We start from the raw sequence: 23,569 nt of genomic DNA on the forward strand, positions 1-23,569 counted from the left end.
CAGAGCAGGTGCTTGCTGAATGTGTCCTGAAGGAAATAAGGAGCAACAAATATAAACTTCAGCCGCTTCCCTCCTCTGCCCATAGCCTTGGAGGGCTCCCACCTCCCTCGGGGTGAAAGCTCGCGTCTCTCTCCCTGCCTCCAACCTGCCTTTGTAACCTCCCGCCCTCCCCTGCTCCCTCTCACGGGGCCACCGGCCTCCAGCAGGCCTGGCGGGGGGCCTGCCCCGGGGCCTTTGCACTGGCCGCGCCCGCTGGCCTGCAGTTCTGTTCCGGGGCTGGGGCTGGGGCTGGCGCACGCACTCGGCGTCCTTCACTCGGTCCAAACGCCACCTCCCGGGAGAGGCCGCCCCTGGGCCTCATCTCGCTCTAAAATAGCGCGCCAGTCTCCTCCCTTCCGCCTCGCCCGCCCGGCCCTTCCCACCAGCCGCTGCACCGCGCGTCCCTATCCCGACCCGTCGCGTCCTTCCCCGGCGCAGGAGGGGAGGCTCCGCCGCGTCCCGCCCTCCGGGGTCCCCGCCCGCCGGCCTGGGGAGCCGGGGAGGGAGGGAGGGCCGGGCCGGGCGCGGAGGCAGGGCCGCGGGGCCATGGAGGGGCTGCGGCGGGGCCTGTCGCGCTGGAAGCGCTACCACATCAAGGTGCACCTGGCGGACGAGGCGCTGCTGCTGCCGCTCACCGTGCGGCCGCGGGACACGCTCAGCGACCTGCGCGCGCAGCTCGTGGGCCAGGGCGTGAGCTCCTGGAAGCGCACCTTCTACTACAACGCGCGGCGGCTGGACGACCACCAGACGGTGCGCGACGTGCGCCTGCAGGACGGCTCGGTGCTGCTGCTCGTCAGCGACCCCAGGTGGGGGCCGCGCGGCCGGGGCGGGGACGGGCTGGCGGGGAGGCGGCAGGGCCCAGGTAGGGTCCCAGGTGGGGAGTGGGGCCCAGTTGGGGTCCCCGGTGGACAACAGGGCAGGCTGGGGTGAAGGCCCCGCTGGGGTCCGGGGTGGGGTCTGGGGTGGGGAGTGGGGCCCCCGCTGGGGTTCGGGGTAAAGAGTGGGGCCCCGGCTGGGAGAAGGCAGGAGGGCCCGCCTGGGATCCAGGGTGGAGAGTGGAACCTGGCCCGGGGTCCAGGGTGTGGTCCGAGGTGGGAATGGGGCCCACTTGGGGCCCGCGGTCCCTGGTGGGAGGCCCTGGGAATGGGGTGACATGGGGGCAGGAGGGTGGACCAGGGCGTCCCCAGGGCCTGAGCTCAGGCTATTCTGGGAAGCAGCTGACAGGAGACAGCCAGGTGCTGAGAGGCCTGGACAGGGGCTCCCCTGCCTGATTCCTTTTCCTTGCTCTGTCCCCCCCCTCTGACCTGCCCAATCCCTTCTACAGTCCCCCTGTCTCGGTGCCTTCCTCTGTCAGGGGTGCGCTTCCGGTCGCTTCCTGTCTCTTCATCTCTGTCCGTGGCGTCCCTGTGGCTTCTCCGTGCACGGACCCCTGTGTCTGAGTCTCTTGGCCTTCCCTTCCCTTCGTCGCTTCTGTCTCCTTCGCCACCTCTTCCATCCTCACAGTCCTGCCCTGATGCTTGTTGCCTGCACTCTGACCTGGTCGTGTGACCTTTCCAGAGAGGCCCCTAGCCCTGGCGGAGGTGACATATGAGGGGACACCTCTCTGCCCCAGGAGGGCTCTGCAGAGAGCTCGTGGGGAGGCCCGGGGAGCTCTGCGAAGTGGTGGAGGCCGGTAGGTGGCCACAGGGACAGTGAGCTGGTGGAGATGGGCAGGGGGCGGTCCCAGAGCCGCAGATGCCACCTTGGAGGTGTAGGGCAGGGGCTGGACCCGAGCCAGGATGCGTAACCCCAGAGCTTCTGGGGGTCACACTCGCTGTGCTCAGCCCTTAAGGTCTGATCTGGCGAGCTTGAGGTGACGTTGAGAGTGGAAGCCTCGGAAACCCGTCCTGGGGGCTGGAGGTGGGGTGGGAGAGCTGCCTCCCCAGGCCCTCAGGGATGATTTGGGAGTGGTGGGGTGAGAGTTGTCATTTTTTTTTTTTTAAGATCTATCTATTTATTTGTTCCTTTGAGAGAGAGAGCAGCAGGGGGCAGAGGGAGGGGGAGAAGCAGGCTCCCCACTGAGCAGAGAGCCTGGCCTGGGCTGGATCCCAGGACCCTGGGATCCCTGACCTGAGCCGAAGGCAGATGCTCTTAATATAAGCCACCCAGGTGTCCTTGAGAGTTGTCTTTTTTTTTCTTTTTTTTTTTTTTTAAGATTTATTCATTTATTTTAGAAAGAGAGAGAGTACAGCGCGTGTGTACGCGGGGTGGGGTGGTGGGGAGGAGCAGAGGGAGAGGGAATGGGAGTCCCAAGTGGACTCCACACTGAACATGGAGCCCGCTGCAGGGCTTAGTCCCAAGATCCCAAGACCATGATCCGAGCTGAAACCAAGAGTCCAATGGTTAACTAACCACTGAGCCACCCGGGTGCCCTGAGAGGTGTCATTTTAAACAGGGTTGTAGGGACAGCTTCACTGACAAGGTGACGGTTCGAGCAAAGTCCTACTGTATGTGAGGCAGGGAACCAAGTGGTTATGTGGGGGAAGAGTGGTCTGGGCAGAAGGCACCGTCTGTGCAAAGGCCCTGGGGCAGGACCAAGCCTGGTGTATTAGAGGCAGTGAGGAAGGGTGTGTGACCGGAGCAGAGTGAGTGAGGGGGAGAGAGGGAGGAGAGGAGGGTGGGCCTTGGGGGCCAAAAGGAGGATTTGGGTTTTTACCCTGAGGCAGCTGGGAGCCCTGGGCTGTGGGCAGAAGAAGGCAGGACCGGGCTCGGGAGCTTACAGGCGCTCTCTGGGGGCCACTGTGGGGCAGACAGACTGGGGGTGGGAGGGTTGGGGACAGAAGCCCAGGGACCAGGGCAGAGTCCCCAGTAAGTGATGGCAGGATACTAGGAACTAGGATAGAGCCGCCTCACTGTTCTTCCAACTGTCTAGGCGGGGTTCTGCCTCGGGCCTTTGCACTGGCTGTTCCATCTGTCTGGAAATGCTTTCCACCCACCTCCCTCCCTCCCTCCCTCCCTCCCTCCCTCCCTCAGCTCTTTTTTTTTTTCTGGGCCTTTGCTCAGATACTATCTCAGGGCAATCTCCCAGGACTACCGGACTACCCCCAGCTTAAAATTGCATCCTGCCAACGTGCCCCACCCCCACCCCTGCTTTATCTTTCTTCCAAGCACTTCTCAGGCCACTTCTCAGGCCCAGCACTTCTCAGGAACCTGCTTCCTGATGTTTTATTACATTTTTCACCCCATCTCCTCCCGTAGACCCCATAGACCGTAGGCTCTTCGAGGGCATTTCTGAGGGCATTCCCTGCTGTCACTCCTGGGTTCCCAGGTCAGCGCGGGGCACATAGTGTGTCCTCAGTAAACTCGGGTTCAGTGGATGGTTCGTGGAGGTGAGGGCGGGAGGGTGGCAGGGCTGGAGGTGAGGCACTGGCCCGACCCTGAGCCCATCAGGGCTTTGAGCGCCAAGGGGAGGGTTGTGTTTGGCCTGTAACCTGTGTCTTTGTGTCCCGGTCCTTCAGGTAGTTGGAGGAGGTGGAGCCATGACCCAGGGGACTGGGGGTGCTGGCTGAGGAGCAGGCTGGGGTTGGGGTCACCTCTGGAGGTGCCTCCTGGGACCCCTGCCTTCACTCTGGGTAAGTCTCTAGTACTTCTTTTTTTTGGTAAGATTTTTTTTTTTTAATTTTTAAGTAATCTCTACATGCAGCATGGGCCTCGAACTCACAACCCTGAGATCCAGAGTCGAGTGCTCTACCGACTGAGCCAGCCAGGGCCCCCTAAGTCTCTAGGACTCTTTTTTTTTTTTTTTTTTTTTTAAAGATTTATCAATTCATTCATGAGAGACACAGAGAGAGGCAGAGACAGGCAGAGGGAGAAGCAGGCTCCCTGGAGAGAGCCCGATAAGGGATTCGATTCCAGGACCCCGGGGTCATGCCCTGAGCCAAAGGCAACCGCTCAACTGTTGAGACCCCCGGGCGTCCCTAAATCTCTGGGACTTCTAATGCAGAAGGGACCTTACAGATGATAGAGACCACAGAGAGTGGAAACTGAGGCCCAGAGATAGAAGAGACTCACCTCTGTTGACTCTCACCCCACTCCACTCCTCCGGGATTCCTGCCCCTTGAGTTAGGACACGGGCCTTACCTTCTGAGTTACCTTCAGACTAACGTGTGTGGCCCCAACAGGAATGACATTGCCCTGACTCGCCCTGCAACTTTGGGCAGCGCAACGCTCCCCCCGCCCCGCCCCGTTACCCTCTTTGCACCCCTGGGAAGGGAAGTGGGCTTTGCTTGGCCGCTTTGGTTGCCTTGCACTCTTTGCCTGCTGTCCCTGAGGCCGTGGCCACGTGGCTCCAATCGGCCAACCCAAGCTCGTGCCTCGCTGTCCCCCTGGAGGCCCCAGGGCCCCGGGACGCAGGAGCCGGCCCCTCCACGGCCCGGTTGACCGCGTTTTATTCCCTCCCTGCTGCCCTCGCAAGTGCCGGGCTCCGGGGCGTCCGGTGAAGTACCGGCCTGAGAGCCTGACCAGAGGCTGCCTCCGATCCAACCTGCCGCTGACCCGGGGGGGCGGGGAGCCTCTGTGACCCCGAAGCCCTGGCTCCCCGCCTCGGGGCCTGGAGCACCCAGTCTGCAGTGGGAACCAGCGTGCCATCGCGGAGGGCTCCCCAGCGCAGCCAGAGGGTATGACACAGAGGAGACGAGCTCGGCGCCACCATCCCACACCTGTGCCCAGGAGGTGTCCCCCTCCCCGGCCTGAAGCACCTTTCACACTCCTCTGTGCCACTCCGACTCACCTGGGATTCAGCCTCCTCCAGGAAGTCTTCTGGGACTCCCTCCTCACCAGCCAGTGAGCGCTTTGTCCTCTTTGGGGCTCACAAGCCCCCTCTACTGTGAACAGCCTTGGCTGGCAGGGGTTGTGGGGGTGCAGCCAATTACTGCTGAGATCTCCAATGACTGCAGTGGGGACACGGACCCCAGCCCTCCCCTGGCTCTGCAGCGTCACACGGTGCATGCCCCCAGCCCCAGACACCTCCCCACGGTGGGCCTGTGCCCACTCCGTTGGCGGTGTCCTCATCCCCTGAACCCCGCTGCTTTGTCCACTGCATGGGGTCTCCTGGTTGGGTGTGAAGGGCTCTGGGTAAGTGGGCGGGGCCAGGGGAGCTGTGTCCCTAAGGCCATGAGGCACTGGCGGTGACTGGTGATTGTACGGTGTGTTGTGGGGACTCTGGGGACAAGACCCACCAGGTAGAGCTCTGGGCCCCCGTGAGCCCCCTGCCTGGCGCCACCTGTGGTCAGGCCCTCTGCACAGGGCCACCCCGGGGCAGCAGGGGGGTGGTTGGGGGAGGCGCGGGTATGTGGGCTCCCCAAAGGGCCACGTCCACGGTCCAGGTGCTGGGTGGCTCAAGGCAGGGGCCTCAGGGGGCCTGTGAAGAAATAATGTTTTAATTAAGAATAGTGGTGGCCGCAGGGCCCCGAGCGTGGACGGGTGGGTGACAGATTGACTACACGCCCCGGGGACCTTGGGGTGCCAGAGGTGCAGTGTGGGGGACCCAGGCTCCGCCTGTCCCTCCGACTGCCTGGTGGGCAGTCCAAGACCAGGTACCAGAGACCCCAGTGCCCCGTTCCTTGGGGCTCCCCCTAGAGCAGGGCCTCCAACTCCCTCTTTTGTAGCAGGTAAACTGAGGCCTCAGCTGCTTGCAGGGCATGCAAAGGGGAAAGGAGCCCCGACCCCTCCTCCTGCCTGGTTTGGGTCTCTTGATGGTCACCCCGCTCCATTCCTCTGTCCCTACCAAGGCCAGACCCTGGGCCGCCTCCTGCCCCTCTGCAGGCTTGGGCTTGAGTGATAACTGCCCCGTGGTGGCTGGGATTCTGGCCCATTTTACAGATGGGGTGTCCAAGGTCAGCCTTCCCTGGGCTGCTGCCCCAACAGCCCCTGAACTGAGGGGTCTCAGCCCACGCGGGGGTCCCCGATAGAGGAAGGGGAGGGGTTCCTGCTTCCTGACTGAGGGTGGGGGCAGGGGATGGGGGGCAGGGGAAGCCTTTCAGGCCATTTTGACATTTAACAAACAATATGCAAATCACATGCAAATCACCACCCATTTCTTAAGCCACGACAGCCCAGGCGTGTTCTGAAATAATAATGTTGGACCTGTCGGTCGCTGTCTGCCTCGGCCTGGAGGAGGAGGGCACAGCCTCTCCTTCCCCCTCCTCCCTTCCATTTCCCTCCCCCTCCTTCCCTTTATTCCTTTCACTGCTTTTCTTCCTTCCCTGGTTCCCAGGAGGCCTCCTAGTCCCGAGGCGAATGCAAAAAGCCGCAAAAAGTGACAAAAGTAGCTCGCACACGCAGTGCTCCCATTTTCCGGATGAGATACAGGGAGGCGCAGGTCTGGCCTGAGGTCTCAGAGCCACAGGTAGAAAGTGGTGTCCCCACCAGGGGAGCAAAGTGGACAGAGCCTGTGACCCAAAAAGGAGAGAGGACAGTGGCCAGAGCAGTCGGGACTTTGATTTGGGGGCTGGGGCTCCGGGCCTGGCAGGGCTTGTCAGAGCCCCCGGGAAACCATCCTGGAGTTTTTTAGCCTCAAGTAGCAGGCTGCCCCGAGCTTGGATCTGGAGAGATCTGACCGTGCGGGACTGGGCTCCCCCCATCCTCCTTTCTGGTGCTTCTCCCATCAGCATGCTCTTTGACTTCTGGCCACCGCCAGTTCGCATGCCCTACCTTCTCTGTTTGGCAAACTCCTATTCATCCTGCAAAGCCCAGCTGCAATGCCCCCCTTCTTTGTGCAGTCATTTCTGATCCTCCAAGAGGAGGCTCTGCTTCCCTCTGGTTTTCGGCTACCCGAGATCTCTCCATGGTCCAGCCTCGGGTGCTTGAGGGCCGCAGCATCCCTGCCCACTGAGCTGGTTATGACACCCCTCCGGACCTTGGCATATGCACTTCTCTACCCACAATGCCCTTCCCGGTCTTTTCCACATGGCACACTCCTAGATCTTCAAGGCCCCAGCACTAGCGACCCCCTCCCTGTGGGCTCTGCGGTCCTGGGGCTTCCCGTCCCGCTGGCTCGGGCCTGACGCAGGGAACTGGGAAGGGTGTAGGTCCTGCCAGCCTGGTGAGTCTTGCCTGGGACCCCCGGGTCACGTCACCACCCGGTTGGGACCAGGTATAGAAGGGCCATCTTTGAGTGCATATGAATAAAAGATGAAGTGTCTCAACACGAAATCAGTTCAAGCTCCCTAACTTGGGCCTTGGGTCCTCGCCCTGCCCAGGGGAGCGCGACTTTGGGCCTCCCCTCGCTCCCTCCCACCCACCCTCCAGGACTTTGTGCAAGCTCTGAGCTCCTGCAGCGATACCTTGTCTCTGGACTCAGGTTCTGGCTGACCCCAACCGGACCCTCCCCTCCCTGGGCCCTGAACAAAGGGGCAGCCCGCCCCCACCCACACCCCCACCCACACCCGGCCTCTCTCTCACTGGGGCTCCTGGCTCCACCCCGGGAGCAAGTCTGGGCTGCAAGGAGTTTCGAGTGAGACTTGGCAGCCACCAGCTCTCGCTGGGGCCCAAGGCGTCCTGGGGAGAGGCCGCCTCCTGCCTCCCGCCTCCCGCCTCACCGCCCACCTGGCCTGAGCTCCCAGAGTCCTGGGGGTGGGGGTGGCTCCTGGGTGGCCAGGTGATGTCGTTGGGGAATACAGGTGAGGTTCTGTGGGGTCTGGAGCCAACGGCCCAGGCCAAGAAAGAGTTCTTGAGACATCTTCAGTGCAAAATGGTGTTGTGGGTTGTTTTTTTAAAGATTTTATTTATTTATTCATGAGAGACCCAGAGAGAGGCAGAGAGACAGGCAGAGGGAGAAGCAGGCTCCCTGTGGGGAGCCTGATGGGAGACTCAATCCTAGGACCCCGGGGTCACGGCCTGAGCCACCTAGGTGCCCCCGAAATGATGGCTTTATTGAAGCACAGGGACACGACAATGGTGGGCACAAGGAGCACTGCTGCGCCGGGGTCGGGGTGGGGGGCAGCTGATTATGTACTTTGGGGGCCGGGGGGAGGTTCCCAAAGGGTCCTCATAGGCTAAAGACACAGGCTACCACAGGCCTTGCTACTGTCAAACCAAGGTGGCTCTTCCAACCAGCGAGGCTTTGACACCAAGACAGGTGGGAGCTTCCCGGATGGCAGCCTGGGGGGCTCAGGGGTTTAGCGCCGCCTTCAGCCCAGGGCGTGATCCTGAGACCCGGGATCGAGTCCCGCATGGGGCTCCCTGCATGGAGCCTGCTTCTCCCTCTGCCTGTGTCTCTGCCTCTCTCTGTGTGTCTCTCATGAATAAATAAGTAAAATCTTAAAAAAAAATAAAAATAAAAAGGAGCTTCCCGGAGGAACATTCCACCCTGCCCGCCTGGACTACCTGTCAGTGGGCCCGTTACACGAACATCTTATCCACATTTCCTTCTGCCCCTGTTTCCACGTCAGCAAGTAAATCTAGGTGGTTCCCAGAGGAGGCATCCGAGGCTCAGCCAGAAACCGCCAGTGCCTAGAGCCCCTCAGAGTCACTCCTCTTCTGCCCCCACCCGCCCTCCGTGACTCCAAGCAGGGTCTCGGCATCCTCGGACTCTGCTCCTTTGATCACTGGGCACACTGCCCTCTGTGTGCCTGGCGCCCGGGTGCTGGCTGCTGGAGATACCCACACGGACCCTGCCTCCAGCTGCCACAGACAGTGGGGCGGGTTGTTGACTGCACCAAAGCACCCAGCTGAGGGGAAACGTTTTGTAACTCACACAAAGACTCCTATTCAGGTAGTGGTGGCCCTGACACGGCGCACACACACACAGACACACACAAACACACACACACTCTCTCTCTCTCTGTCTCTCCAACTCTGCGTCTCACTCAGTTCGCTGCTTTTCCTCTCTGTCTCTTGGTCTCTGCCTCCCTCCAGTATCTCTCTCTCTCTTTTTTTTTTTTTTTTTTAATGATAGTCGCAGAGAGAGAGAGAGAGAGAGAGAGAGAGAGAGAGAGAGGCAGAGACACAGGCAGAGGGAGAAGCAGGCTCCATGCACCGGGAATCTGACGTGGGATTCGATCCCGGGTCTCCAGGACCGCACCCTGGGCCAAAGGCAGGCACTAAACCGCTGCGCCACCCAGGGATCCCATCCCTCCAGTATCTCTGTCTGGGTCTCTCTGGTTGTCTCCAGCTGTGTCTCTCTGTCTCTGTTTCTCTCCATATCTCTGGCCATGTATCTCTTTCTGTCTCTCTCTCTCTCCTTCCACATCCCTGTATATCTCTCTCTCCTGTCCCCTATCAAAGAGGGACCCTCTTTCATGCCCAGAGCATGACCTCTGGGGCTTTATCAAGAGCTACAGGAAGGATGAATAACAATTGTTGGCCAAACACTTGCAACCTGCAGGGCGCTGGGGACAGCGTGGTGACCAGGACACCCACCTGCTGACCCTCAGGAGGCTGGAGGCTCCGCAGAGGACATGAGAGCTATGGGGTGGGAGGCTGCCCCCCTCCGGGCTAGGCCCACGGTCCTCCTCCGCTGCACCCCCTTGGGGGATCCTTGACCTCCTGTGCACCTCCGTTTTCCCAGCTGTCCAAGGATGCAGGGGTGTCGGGTGGCTGGGCCAGGAGCTGCTCGCCTGGTGTGGACTATCTGTTGGCAGAGCAACCCTGACTCATCCCTGCACTTTCAAATGGGTTTGAAAGAAGCCTCCAAGGGAAAAAAAGGGGGGGTTGTAAGAAGAAACAGAACAAAAGAATCTCGCAGAGCCTGCCATCTGACTCACCTGAGGTGGAAGCAGCCTTACTGCTGTCCACCAGAACATTAGGGAAACGCGTCTGTCTCTTCCCCTGATGGCTCCTGGTATCCGCTGAAGGCTGCTGGCCTCCCCATGAGGGCTCCAGGCCTGGCTCTGAGGGCTCCTGACTTGGCACTGACCTCACACGAGCACTCTGAGCTCCAGACCCATGCAACCTTTTGCTGGGTCCCTCATGGGAGAAACTCTTCCTAGCCGCTGGGCCTTTGCATGTGCTGTCTCTCCGTATACAGCACCATGTTCCGTCCTCGCTTTTCGTCTTCTGATTTGCGTGTTCGATGGCACGTCCTTGAGGAGGCCCTAAACAAGTCATGTCCCCCAGTTTTGTATTCTCACACCATCCCGTTCTCTTCCTTTGTGGCATTAATTATTTATATTCTTATTTATTCAATGTGTATTTTTCCCACCAGCCTGTGGGCACTGAAGGCTGGGATGGCCACTGCTGAATCCCGCAGCATTTAATAACCCAGTGCAAGGGAGTGGGGAACCAGGAACACCCTCCCTTCCTGGACTCGGGGCGGGGGGCTACCCTAGTTGCTCTATCACCACTGTGTTCAGCTCCAGGTGGCCAAGGGGCACGGAGGTTTGGGATTAGGATTCCGCACACTCCGGCTCCTGCCACTGTGATAAATGGGGAAAATTCAGAATTAATTATTGACCGCCCCGCTGAGCTGGCCCGATAGAGTGTCCTCGCTGCCATGTCTGCTCAACACTTCTCAAGAGTTCCCAAGAGGTTGAGAGGCAGCTCGCTTGGGGGACAGGCCCAGAAGGCACTGGAGCCAGGGGGACTCTAGTTGCTGGGCTCTCTTGGGCAGCTCAATTTCCTTCTCTGAGCCTCCGTGTTCTCATTTGGGAACAGGAAAAAAAATCCTCGTCTGTTGGATGAATTCGTTGCAGAAATCACCTTAGATTAAACGAGCGTGACGCATAAATGCGTCAATACAATAAATGCTGCACAATCTGCGAGTTCCCTCTGGAGGCCTAATTCCTCCCCCCTCACCCCCTGCCCACCCTGGCCAAATCAAATGAGGCAGACTCCTCACCCACGGGTGGCTCTGTGTCCCTTAGCGGGTGAGCGATAGTAGATGGCAAACACAGGTCTAAGAGTCCTAAGAGCTGATCCAAGCCAGCAACAACCACAAAGGAGCAAGTGCCTGAACTACTACTTCCTTTAGATTCATGATCCTCAGACCCCATCGCAGGGGCATAGCGTCCCCTCGTGGGCAGTGAGTGATAACTTAAGTACCTAGCGTTGTCTGGCGGAAAGGTTACAGAAGCCACACGTGTAATTTTAAAACTTCCTGGTAGCTGCAAGAAAAAAAAAAATAAAATAAAAAGAAACAGGTGAAATTAATTGTAATATGTTCTATTTATTTATTTTAATTTTTATTTTTTTTTAATTTTTATTTTTTTAAAGATTTTATTTATTTATTCATGAGAGACACACACAGAGAGAGAGCCAGGGACACAGGCAGAGGGAGAAGCAGGCCCCATGCAGGGAGCCCGATGCAGGACTCGATCCCAGGACCCTGGCATCACACCCTGAGCTGAAGGCAGACACAACCACTGAGCCACCCAGGCACCCCCCCAAAAATCACTTTATCATGCAACCAATATAAAAAACTGCTAAGGAGCTATCTTAACATTCTCTTTTTAATACCAAGGTTGTTTTTTTTTTTAAGGATTTTATTTATTTATTTGAGAGAGACACAGCAAGAGAGCACAAGTAGGGGGAACATCAGAGGCAGAGGGAGAAGCAGGGTCCCCGCTGAGCAGGGAGGCCGCTGCGGGTCTCGATTCTTGGACCCCAAGATCCTGACCTGAGCTGGTGGCTGATGAGCCACCCACCCGGGTGCCCTATCCTACCTCGTCTTCAGACCCCGATGTGTTTTATACTTGCAGAGCAGGTCCGCGTGAACTAGGCACATTTCCGGTGCCAGAGGCTCGCATGTTGGACAGCACAGCATCAGGTACGGGGTCCAGCCCCGCTGGGCCTGCGCAGCCCCCTCCCTGGCACCCCCATCTCCCACCCCTCGTCTCCCGTCCCCGCAGCCACCAGAGGGCGGCCGTGAGCACGCCAGTGGGTCCCCTCCCTCCTTGGCCTTTGATCCCACTGCCCTTGGGCACAGGTCCTGCGGGAGCCCTGGGGGCCGCAGGGAGGGTTTGGGCTTTCACCCCAAGGGAGGTGGGGCCCTGGAAGGCCATCAAGGGTTCAAATCCTGCCTCTGCCTTCTCTCAGCCAAGCGACCTGAGGTCAATGACTTGCCCTTCTGGGCCTGTTCCCCATCTATAAAATCAGTCCTAAGTGTAATATTAGTTGAATACCACATTTTAAAAATACAGTGAATGCACCTGAGTGGCTCAGTGGGTTAAGCGTCTGCCTTCAGCTCAGGTCATGATCTTGGGGTCCTGAGTTCCAGCCCAGTCCCCCACACCACGAGGATGCGTCTCCCTCCATCTCACCCCCATCCCCTCCCCCACCCCTGCTCAAGCTCATTCTCTCTCTCAAATAAATAAATGACATCTTTAAAAAAAAATACAATAAATGCAAAAACATCCACAGTGAACAAAGTATCAAAGTGTGAAGTATGGACAGACCCTGACCCTGCTCCACCCTGCCTCACCCGAAGTATGGACAGACCCTGACCCTGCTCCACCCTGCCTCACCCGCCTCACCCTATTCCGGGCCCTGCAGCACCTGGGAGGCCATTCCTCCGCACAGCCTCCCCTCCCAGCAGTAAAAGCTTCTGATTAGACCTTAATTCTCCATGATTAAGCCCAGGGATCTGGGGGCCCAGCAGCACCGCAGGAGGGAGGGCCTGGCAGGGGCAGGCCAGGCTGGGCCTCCCTGGGGGCTGAGGGAAGACCGGGAGGGAGGCCGCTGAGTGGCTGGAGCAGAAGCCGGAACTTAATGAGCCCCTCAGGATTAATTACGGGCCCAGGAGCGGGCTGAGGAATCTATTAGCCGAGCCGTTCCGACTCCAGGCTCCCCTCCTCCGCTTCATCACTTTTTCTCTACAACTCCTCCCCGTCCTTGCCCAACAAAATATATTTATTTTAAAAATGCACCTTCGTGTCCTACCATGAAAACCCAGATATAAGTTTTTTTGAGCGATGTAGATGGTATATATTTGGGAGGATACACATTGAAATGAATGTCTAACTGTTGAAAAATGATCTGCGTGGTCCTGTTTGGAACCATAGTAACAGCAGCCACCCTGTGAGTACTTGAGTATGTGCTGAGTGTTTACACACTTCTCTTCACTCATCTCTTCCCCACAGTAGCTCTGGGGGTGCAAGCTATCATTACCCTCACTTTGCAGGTGCTTATCTGACTCTAGGGTCTGTGTTCTTGAGCCCCACCGTGGACATCAGGGTGGGTTCTGACTTGAGAGCTCATCCTGCAAAGCCTGGGCAGGCTGCTTCTTCCAGGGGAGCCACTTTGGGCTCCAGATGAGACCAGAATTTGTGATTTTTTTTTTTTTGAATTTTGATTTTAATTTTTTTTTTTTAACTTTCTGCCTCCGAGCATTTGCCTCGGCCATCTGCTGCACCCGGAATGCCTCTCTTTCCCGCGCGTGAATCCTCCTTGGTCTTCAAAACTCAGGGTAGGTGTCTGCAGGAGGCTTTGGGAGCCCCACACTGAGGCTTCACCCACTCCACTGTGGGCACCCGGTCTTCTCCCGCCCAGCCTTACCACTCGGGGTGCAAGCGTGCCTCTGGTTCTGGCTCCCCCAGCCTGGGATCCCCTCCAGGGCTGGGTCTCCAGAGGGGGTAGGCTATCAGTAATGGGGGCGGAGGGGGGGGGCCCTTGGGAGTCCCTGGGGAGCTAGAGGAGACTTGTGAAGGAAACATCCTTCTGCTCTAAAATCTCTGCAAATTGATGGCGGATTTTTTTTTTTTTTTTAAGATTTCATTTATTCATTTGAGAGAGAGCACGAGTTGGGGGGAGGGAAAGGGAGAAGCAGATTCCCCGCTGAGCAGGGAGCCCTATGGGGCTGGATCCCAGGACCCCAGGATCATGACCTGAGCCAAAGGCAGACGCTTAACCCACTGAGTCCCCGGGGCGCCCCTTGATAGCTGATCCTATATCAGTTTTTCTCAGGGAGGGTAGTTGTCCTCACACCCAGACCGGCTGCAGACAAGGCTGGTGGAGCAGAGGGTCTTCCCGTCTTACACGGAGGAGACGGGATGGGAGAGAACCCGCGACCTGTCTGAGTCACATATGGGGGGGGGGGGACGGGCACAGAGCCCAGGCTCAACCCGGTCGGGTGTGTCATGACACGCCTGCCTCCCTGGTCGGCTGCCCCTCCCCATGGTGTAGATGGGGACACTGAGGCACTGATGGGGAAATTGGCCTCGCTGAGGTCACAGGGCTGGTCCTGGGGGTGGAGCTGGGGACAGTCCCGCCGTTGGACGGGGTGGTGGATCTGGAAGGGTGAGGTTCCCTGCAGGGCCGGCAGGGGTGGGACAGGGCGGGGGGGGGGGGCAGGGGGGGCAGGGTGGGCGTGTCCACCGGGGAGACCTAGGCCCCCTCCCCACCCCTGTCCTGCTGCCTCGCCACCTCCCTTCTGCATGTTGCTTGTCACCAGGCTGGTGGGGAGATGTCACCAATTCCTGGGGTCAAGGGAACTAATTTCGCTGGTGCAGGGGGAGGCAAGGTGACCCCTGAGGGAGGGCCCGCCAATCCCCCGGGCTTGCTCTGGCGGCCAGGGGTCCACAGCGCAGGTGGGGAGGCTTAGGTCCTCCCTCTCACCCCCCGCACAGCACCCCACCCGGGCACCTCTCCTCGCCGCCACCCCCAGCGCTGTCCTGGGGAGCTTCGCAGGCTCAGGAAGGGGTGAGCGGCTACCCGAAGTCATGATGGTGGAAAACTCAGGCGTGTCAGCTGCCACCAGAGCCAGGGGTTCCCAGGAAGGTGCCACGCGGTCGGCAGCTTTGCTGACCCGGCCCTGCCCGCTTTGCCCCTTCAGCTGGGTCTGCTGAGCCTCCCCCTTCTCCAAGCCCAAGGGCCAAGGCTGCTCCCCAGGACACACACACACACACACACACACACACACACGTAGACACACGCATGCACCAGCCGCGGACACGCAGATGCCATGCATGCCCCGCGTGCTGTTCCCCCGCTACCACCCCCCCACACACACATCAGCCCCCCCTCGGTCTGCTGCCTGGGTCCAATTATAGTGTCAGAGAGCTGCTGCCACCCCTAGACGGCAGCGGCTTCATGTTTAATTCATCTCAGGGCTAATTATAGCCAGGCTGGGGGAGGGGCGTGGGAACCTTGGCCTCCCCTCCCCCGCCTTTCCTGCTGCCTGGGGTCAGTGAGGGTTGGGGCTTTGTGTCCCCCTCCTCACCCCCAGCCCTAGGCCGGGGAGCCAGCCCTTGGCACCTCCTCCCAGGACACACCCTTGGAGGCAGCGCTAATGGCACAAGCCCCACTCGGGGCTGCCAGGCAGGATGGTGGGAAAGAGGCCAACCGGTTGCCAGCCAGGAGGCTCCCCCCTCCCTCCCACGGAGCGGGGTCGATCAAGATACCTGGGACGAGCAGGTTCTTCGGCCACCTTCCGGGCGGGCCCACCAGGGCCTGAGGTCCCACGCGGAGGGCTGGTGTCAACAAGGGTGCGTGATCGTGATCACAGGACGCTCCGGACTGTCTGTAGCGTTTGGCTCCCTGGAGACGTTCGCCACCCTCCTGGCCGCTATCCTTGGGTGCTTACCAGGGACCAGGCACAGTTCTGAGCGACCCTCCTGATTATCACCGGGCCAGGACTAGGGCAAGACAGAACTTGAGCAGGTGCCAACTAGCCCGGTCAGCAAGATAAATACTATTTTAAGTCATATTTTCAAAAATTCAAACCGATGCAAAAAAAAAAAAAAAAAAGATCCATGCAGAAGGAAATATCCACTGGTAAGGGCGGGCAGACAGGTGCTCCCCGGAACCCCCTGCACCGGTAGGACTCGAATGGAAGTTCCAATGGTCCAACAGCCCCTGGGAGGGGGAACTGTGACAAGCCCATTTTACAGATGGGGAAACAGGCGAGGAGGAGCCAGGCGCATGTTGTCGCCCAGTGTGACCCCCGCGTGCCCTCCGCACCTCTTGGCCCTGGTGGGGCTTTGTTCTTCCCTCCCCAGCTCCCATGCCTCCTGCGTGGCTCCCAGCTTGTCCACCTGCCTGAGCACCAGGCCTGACAGAGCCGTGGGTAGCAGCTGCCGGCGGGCGCCCCCGTGTCACCCACCCAGGGCCCCCCACCATAGCTCTCAGGGATCAGCGACCCAATTCGCGCTGCTCCTGGCGGGGCATCGATGTCCCCGTTGGTCCCCTTGTGGGAGAGCAGCGTCTCACCTCGGGGATCCTGTAATGCAAGGTGGGGGGGTAATAAACCTCAGAGGCCACCATCCTGTGATGCCTTCCAGGGCGGATACACACAAACCCTCCAGATCCCAATTTCAATATATACACGGTGGGGTGGGCTGGGGTGGGGTTAGTGCTCGGAATCCGTAGCCAGCTGCTCTGGGTTCAAATCCTCGCTCTACCGCCTGCGAGCCGGGGACTTTGGGCAGACCGGCTAGCCTCTCTGCAGCCAAGACGGCCTGCGTCAGACGCCCCTGGATTAAAGGACTACCAGCAACGCATGCAAAGGCATACAGTAGGTGCTCAGCGAGTGGCTGGGATCACTGGGGCCGGCCCGGTTCCAGAGGCGAGAGGCCGAGGCTGCACGCAGGGGAGGAGGGGCGGGCGGCCCGGCGGTGGCAGCGTTTCCATGGCAGCCTGGCGGGAGCCGGCCGGAGCGATTAGGCGTCCCGAGGAGCTGCTGCTAAAAATAGCGCGCGCCGCACCGGGCTCATTAGCTGCCGGGCTTTTGGCTGCCAGGTACCCCCTCCCCGCGCCCCTCCCCGCTCGCGCGCGGGCGCAGCGAGGCCGCAGGGGACGCGCGGGGACGCACTGCCGGTCCCGGCCCCCCACCCCCGCCCCAAGTCCTTCCCGGGCTCCCCATTGCCCTGGGCTCCCAGGACCTCCCCGACTTCTTCGGTGCGCACCCGCCGCACCCCCCGCCGCGGCTCGGCCCGTGCCGTTCCCTCCGCGTGGGGCCCGGGCCTCGTCCCCGTCGCCTTGCCCGTGTCCGCTTGCGCATCCCCCCCCCCCCCCCCGCCCCGGGAAGCCCGACGCCCAGCCCAGCTCGGGGACGCCAGCCCGTGAGCTCTCGGAGGGAGGGGAGAGTGCGCTTTGGGAGAAGGACGGGCGCTCAGCCATCCTTCCGAGTTTGTGGAGTGAAGCAGGGGACGACCTGACCCCGCGCCGCGCCGGGATTTCCCGGGGGGGGGGGCGCCCCCCGCCCAGCAGCTTCCTCTGCAGAGCACGACCTCGCTGTGTGCCGCGGCCGGGGCGCTCGCCCTCTCTGGTCCCCTCCCCACGCCTGTTGGAATCTGCAGACACGCAGGGCGCGCAGCTTGAAAGGGCCTGGCTGGGCCCTCGCGGAGCTGCCAAAATTTGGAAGGGAGATGGAGGGAGAGACGAAGGTAAAGAGGCTGTAGGAGAGACCGCGCTCATGAAAACATCCGAGACTCGAACCAAGTCTTTTGGGGGAAGCAGTGGGCGCCCCCCACCTCCCGCCCGCCCTGGCAGGATTTCTCCGGGAGAGCCTGGAGGGACGCTTTCCCCGCGGCCACATGGGGGCGCGTGTGGCACCGTCCAGCTTGGTTGCAGCAGGCTGGGAAATGCAGGGCAGAGGCTCCGGAGGGCACCTCCGGAGGGGGTGTTGGCCTCCCAGGCTTGTTAGCAGGAGAGGGGGCCAGTCTGGGCCTCGCAAAGTGGGCAGTGGCCGTGCTCAAAACTTGGTCATTTGAGATCTACGTTGCCGTGAGTCTAGGACCGTGTCCGTGAATCCGGAAGACGATGGCTTACAGGAAAGAGAAGTTCCATGGCTCCTGTCCTCACTGTCCCGGCATCATCCCCAGGCTGCAGGGGTGGCCTCACAGTCACCAGGGACCAGACTTCTGTCCCCCGTGGCTCCACCTCCTCTGCTGAACTTCCATCTGCGGCCCATCCTGGCTGCTCCAGCGCCTGCCATCACGACCACCTCCCAGATGAGGGGCGGGGAGGGAGGGAGAAGGGGGGAAAGGAGGGTCTGTCCTTATGTTCTGAGGTTACAACCTGGAGGTTACATGGATGATTTATGCGCACACCCTGTTGTCCGCTGTGTAGCCACATGGTCACACTGAGCCGCGAGGGGGGCTGGTTCTGTTTGTACAGGAGAAAGCGGAGAGTGAATATCAAGGGCCAGCCCACAGCCTCTGCCACTCACTGGGCCGGGAAGGAGGAGTGGACATTGGTCACTGCCTCGGGGATCCTAGCAGGGTGGTGCCCCTTCCCCTCTATCTCTGCACAAGGAGGCCTGCATGACCCAGTCCTGCTCCCTCTCTGCTCTCCCCTCCTCCCTCTCTCCCCCTTGCTCACCCTGCTCCAGCCGCGTGAGCCTCCATGCTGTTCCTCTGGCACGCCCGACTCAGTCCTGCCCCAGGGCCTTTGCACAGCCTGTTCCCCCACCCCCTGCCTGGGATGCTCTTCCTCCACACCTCTCCATGGCTCCCCGCTTCTCCTCCTTCAGATCTCTGCTCAAATGTCCCCTTCTCAGAGGCCTTCCATGAATTTCCTGTTTAAAATTCCAACACCCCCCCCACCCAACTGCTTGGCCCTTCCTGAAGCCCTCCCTGCCCTCACGGTCTTCCTAGCACTTTGTAGCCCCTAAAGCCCTGGAGATCCGTTTGCTCATTGTCTGCCTCCTCACTAGGCCGGGAGCTCGGGAGCTTGACCAGGGCAGAGGTTTCTGCTGTGTCGTTCACTCAGTGGCGTTCCCAGGGGCTAGGACAGCACCCGGCCCTCGCTGGGGCTCAGGGAATATCCCGAATCAGTACGCTGAGGGAACAAAGCAGGCGCACCCAGTCCCCTTTCAGAGACCTGGCACCTGACGTCCTGGTGGAAAGGTGCTCCACCCAAGGGCACATGCTGGTGGGTGGCAAGATCGGGGTGTGTCACCTGCCCACCCCTCCACCTTTGTCCCCTACCCCGAGAGTCACGTATCAACTTTGGTTTCTGTGTGTGTCTCCTGGAGCACCTTTCTGTTGCCTGCAGCCAAGAGCCTGGGATGACGGAAGAGGCACCATCATGCCGGGCACGGTGCCTGGTTCCACTGGCCGCCAGGTCGCATTTAGTTGCCACCCAAGTATGAAAACCTTTGCAAACTGAAAACCACACCCGAGGGGGACGCCTGGGTGGCTCCATGGTTGCATGTCTGCCTTCGGCTCAGGGAGTGATCCCGGGGTCCTGGGATCGAGTCCTACAACGGGCTCCCCGCAGGGAGCCTGCTTCTCCCTCTGCCTGTGTCTCTGCCTCTCTCTGTGGGTCTCTCATGAATAAATAAATTAAATATTAAAAAAAAAAAAGAAAACCACACCCGAAGGGCTCCTAGCCCCAGTTTTGGGGGCACGGAATGATGAAGCCTAGTGTGGGGAAGGAATGAATGGTCTTGGTAACACCCAGGACCAACAGTTCCATCCTTGCTTCCCCCCCGTTCTTAGATGAGGCTCCCTGCCACCCCGGACAGTGCAAAGCTAACGGTCTTGGGTTCGAATCCTGCCTTGAGGGTCAGTGGGGGGCCCATGGGCATCTTCCTCTCCCTCTCCACGCCTCCGTGTTCTATAGAGATTTGGGAGCCTAAGCGCTGTCCTGGGCATATGGCACAGAACGCCCCACTGTGCACAGAGCCTGGCATACAGAAGGCGCTCCCGCGAGGCAGCAAGGTGAGGACACCCGCTGGCTCCCCGAGGCTGCACCCCCCCTCCAGACCCTCCCCACATTCCCCGCCTCGCTCCATATTCCCCTGGCCGTCCCGTGCCCGGTTTCTGTTTAGTTTAATAATCTCCCGAAAGTTTAATTGTTGTTTTATTCATCCGTGACCTTTTTCTCTCATCTGGAGACGTATTATTGCTAATCTACAAATTTCAAGAACCAGATTTATTTGCAAAACCAATTACCTGCCTATGCAAATGACCTCTTTCGGCACCCGCCTCCCAGGCCAGCTGGCTGGTGGGGGGAGAGGGGGGAGCCGCTGCCCGCCCCCTTAGAGCCGCTGCTCAAACACTTGGATGCAAACTTATCTATAATTCCTCCGAGCGGGGCAGCCCTCTCGGCCCAGGAGTTAATTAGAATCGCAGTAATCAAGGGAGGCCCTGACCCCACATCTCTCAGCTCTGACCTCCTGGAGGGGCCTCTTGGAGTGGCCGGAGCCTCTGATTGCCTTCCTACCTGGCCCTTCGGATGGGAACGATGCCTGTTCACTCGTTCGTTCGTTCAATCATCCATTCACTAATTCAAAATCACTCGTGAGTGTGTACTGTGTTCCAGGCTGTGTACTGGAGGCCAACGTGGGGAACTAAGAGGCCAGCCAGAAAGAAGGAAGCTTCCATCTTTGTGAAGATGACCGTCGGAGAGAAAGCAAACAAGGCAAATAAGGCAAAAGTAGAGCCTGGCCCACGGTTTGGCAAAAAAGTGCTGATTTTTGAAACTCCCAACTTGGTCCTGCCTCAGGGCCTTTGCATTTGCTGTTTCCCCCAGCCTGGAGTGCTTTCCCCAACATCTTGGCCGAGCTGATGCCTCTTTGCACTGTCTCAGCTCATGTGTCACCTCCTCAGGGAAGCCTTCCCTGATTACCCCAGCTACCAGGCATCTTCACCAAGCCATTGTGTTCCCGTTTCCCTGCCTTATAATTCATCCTGCTTCCTGAAATTAGAGTAGGCGTTGGTGTGTTATTCTCGGTCTCCTGCTCCTTAAATATCAGCTCCTCGAGGAGAGAGGAGCTGTGATTGTTTTGTTTACGGCTGTATCCTCAGCACCTGGGCACTCAAGAATTCTTTGTTGGATGGATGGATGGACGGATGGATGGGTGGATGGATAAATGGTGCAGGGGCCAGGAGGCCATGCTAGTCACCGTGCAGGGGACACGATAGCTTCTCGCTGTGGTCACCTCGCCCTTGGTGCTTCCCCACTGCCTCTGGAACGGATGAAATGTTCCCATTTCACAGCGAGCACGTGGAGGCTGTGGATCAACAGCTGAGGGGGGTCTCCCTCCGTGGTCCTCGGGGCCCCAGCAGGTGTCCAACAAGAGGAAGGGACAGAGGGGTCACTGGTCAGAGCCCAGGCTGGAGGCAGGGCCTTAGTTCTCAGTCTGATGGTCTCGGTGGGGGGAAGGGATGGTTGGCCAGGCCCAGGTCTCCTCCCCCCTGGCTTCCCTCCCATGTCTCTGGCCCCCTCGTGTCCTGTGTCTCCCTGTCCCTTCCTTGGACCGATTCCTGCCCATCCCCCTGGAGACTCCAGCGGGACCCAGTCTGGGCGCAGCAACTTCCCCTCAAACCCACTCCTTGTCCAGGGCCCTCGCCTCCCGTCCACGGCCCGCTTCACAAGCCCTGCCCACGAGCCGAGGGGCATCTGTCTCTTCTTTGCATGTGCTGTTCCCTCTGCTGGTGACACAGTTCCCCTTTGGAGGAACCAGCCCTGGAGTCCTGCCCGACCTAACGATGCCCCCTCCCCGTGTCAGGTACCCCGAGCACATCTCACAATTGAGATGGCACAATTTCAACGATGGCGCCGTTTGTCCAATTGTTGGCTTAACCGTTATCTTCCCCACACTAGCTGCTAAGCTCCAGGGGAGCAGGGGCCTCAGCTGTCCCAGCAGCTCGAGAGCCCAGCACAGAAAGGGGCACTCAGCAGGGGCTTAATAAGTGTTTGTTGAATGTTTGACCAGGGTGGGTGGGAGGGAGGATGGGGGGACGAGAAGGGGCAGGATGGTGGGGGGCTGGGTGGAAGACGGATGGATGGAAGGGGAGGGGAGGAGGGGGAGATGGGTGGTGGGCTGAAGGGTGGCCGGGTGGGTGGAGGATGAGGGAACCGGTGGAGGGGTGACAGGTAACGGAGCCTCTGGTTGCTGAGCTGGGCTGCCCCTGGCAATGGGCTCCGGCCAAGCCCCCATCCCCAGCCCCGCCAGCCCACCACTCTTGAGGCTCTGAGGGCTCCGCAGGCCGTGCGTGGGGTGGGCAGAGACGGTGCTGCGGCCCTCTGGCTCCTTCCGCAGGGCTCAGACGTCTCACGTGGAGCCGGGGGAGCCAGGCCCGCCTTTGAGATTTATTTCACAGCCCCCCCCACGCCCCACGCCTGTAGCTAAGCGCATCCTCCTGTCGCCTGGCGGCTCTTAGCCTGAAAGCAATCCCCCCCCACCCCCCTGGGCCCAGTCCACCCGCCTTTACCCTCTCACTTGATTCAATCCTGGGCCGCCCGCGGATTCAATTATTCTGCTGCTGGGGTGGCCGGCAATTTTCTTCTGGGGCTGGGAGGCTGCTTTGGTATCTGTGTGACTTTGAACAGCACAGCGACCCAGAGACAGAAACACAGAGACAAAAAGACGAAAGGAGAGAGACAAATGGAGAGACAGACAGAAGCACAGAGAGAGGGAGAAGGGCGGCTCACCTCACTCTGAAGGCCTCGGGCTTTCAACTGGTTCAAAACGGGGGCCACTGTGCAACGATTCCAGAATTTCCCTCATGACCTCGTTTCACTCCCCTGTCCTTCAACACACACAGAGACACACACACACACTCTTCAGGACACAAAAATCAAGACAGTCTTTGTTGAGGACACTGTTAATGGCCAGAACAGCTCTGAGATGGAACCGGAGCTTGTTGGAAGGTAGTGAGCTCCTCATCCGGAGCGGAATCCAAGCAGAGGCTGTGCACTACAAGTTCCTTTCGGATTCCAAGTGTGTTCAGGGTGCCCACTTCTTCTGCATCGAGGCCTTTAGTTTTTTCTGAGCACCTGTTAAGTACTGAGGCCTGGGATGGAGGGAGTGAGGGGACAGAGAGGGGACAGGGACATGGCAGGTCGTTCCGGGCCTAGTGGGGCCATGGGGTTGAGCTTCTCCCCCAGGGAGGTGAGAGCCCTGGAGGACTGTGGGCAGAGGGAAGGGACCTGAGTCGGGTTCCCCCCTCGGTGGCTGCCAGGGAGCATCTTGGCCCCCCTCTGGCTTTGGCTGCGTGACCTTGGGCTTGTCCCCGCCCTGCCCTGGCTCCGGGGGCCAGGCAGGGCCCTCTGTGCGCACCCCCTCGTCCCCACCATCAGAGCCTCCTCGGGGGACCGTCGGTGACTCCGGTGCCCCGCATCTCGGGTGATTATCTGTGCGCCAGCCCTCCCGGGAGCTTGCACACAATAATGAAATCACCGAATCTCGTGATCGGAGACTTAAGCGGGGGCGTCCTCGGCAGCCGTCGCCTGTCCCCGGAGAGACGTTCCCAAGGCTCCCGCAAGGAGAGAAGACACTTCCTCCTCATTCTGCCTCCCCTGCCAGGAGCTTGAGCAAAATCAGCCGCTCCCTGGAGACGGATCTTGTGGGACTTTCTTATTCATTCGGGCTGTGTCGTCGGAGTCTCTCCGGTCCTGGCCACGCGCCCTCCTTGCCGCGCGGCTCCGGGCAGCTCCCCTCCTGTCTGGGTCTCGGTTTCTCCAACCTGGTTCCTGGCTTCTAAGCTTCCTGCGAGGGGCTGCATAAGGTGGGGTCACTCCCCGAGAGGCACAACCTTTCCCTGTGCTCCCCCACCCCCGGTTTTTAAATTGTGGTCGGATACCTATAATGTAAAATCCACCATCTGAATGATTTTTGAGTGTCCGGCCCAGTGGCATTAAGTGTCACCCCATCCAGCCACAGAAT

The 23,569-nt window shown here is 59.7% G+C and overlaps 1 protein-coding gene across 2 annotated transcripts; it reads left to right on the forward strand.

Annotated features, from left to right (window-relative positions):
- The first annotated feature begins 280 nt into the window (after nucleotides 1-280).
- TINCR (TINCR ubiquitin domain containing) lies at nucleotides 281-20,570 on the forward strand. Of its 2 annotated transcripts, none has more exons than XM_072787689.1 (3): nucleotides 281-845; nucleotides 3,537-3,650; nucleotides 20,221-20,570. In XM_072787689.1, exons 1-2 carry the CDS (start codon nucleotides 586-588, stop codon nucleotides 3,538-3,540), a joined length of 264 nt encoding a protein of 87 aa, XP_072643790.1. In that variant the 5' UTR covers nucleotides 281-585; the 3' UTR covers nucleotides 3,541-3,650; nucleotides 20,221-20,570. The 2 variants fall into 2 exon arrangements, with proteins under 2 accessions (XP_072643790.1, XP_072643789.1); XM_072787688.1 differs by lacking the exon at nucleotides 20,221-20,570 and adding an exon at nucleotides 4,493-7,230 and having other exon boundaries at nucleotides 285-845.
- The last annotated feature ends 2,999 nt before the right edge of the window (nucleotides 20,571-23,569 follow it).

This window comes from Canis lupus, chromosome 19 (genome assembly GCF_048164855.1).
Source record: "Canis lupus baileyi chromosome 19, mCanLup2.hap1, whole genome shotgun sequence".
Taxonomy (NCBI): Eukaryota; Metazoa; Chordata; class Mammalia; order Carnivora; family Canidae; genus Canis; species Canis lupus.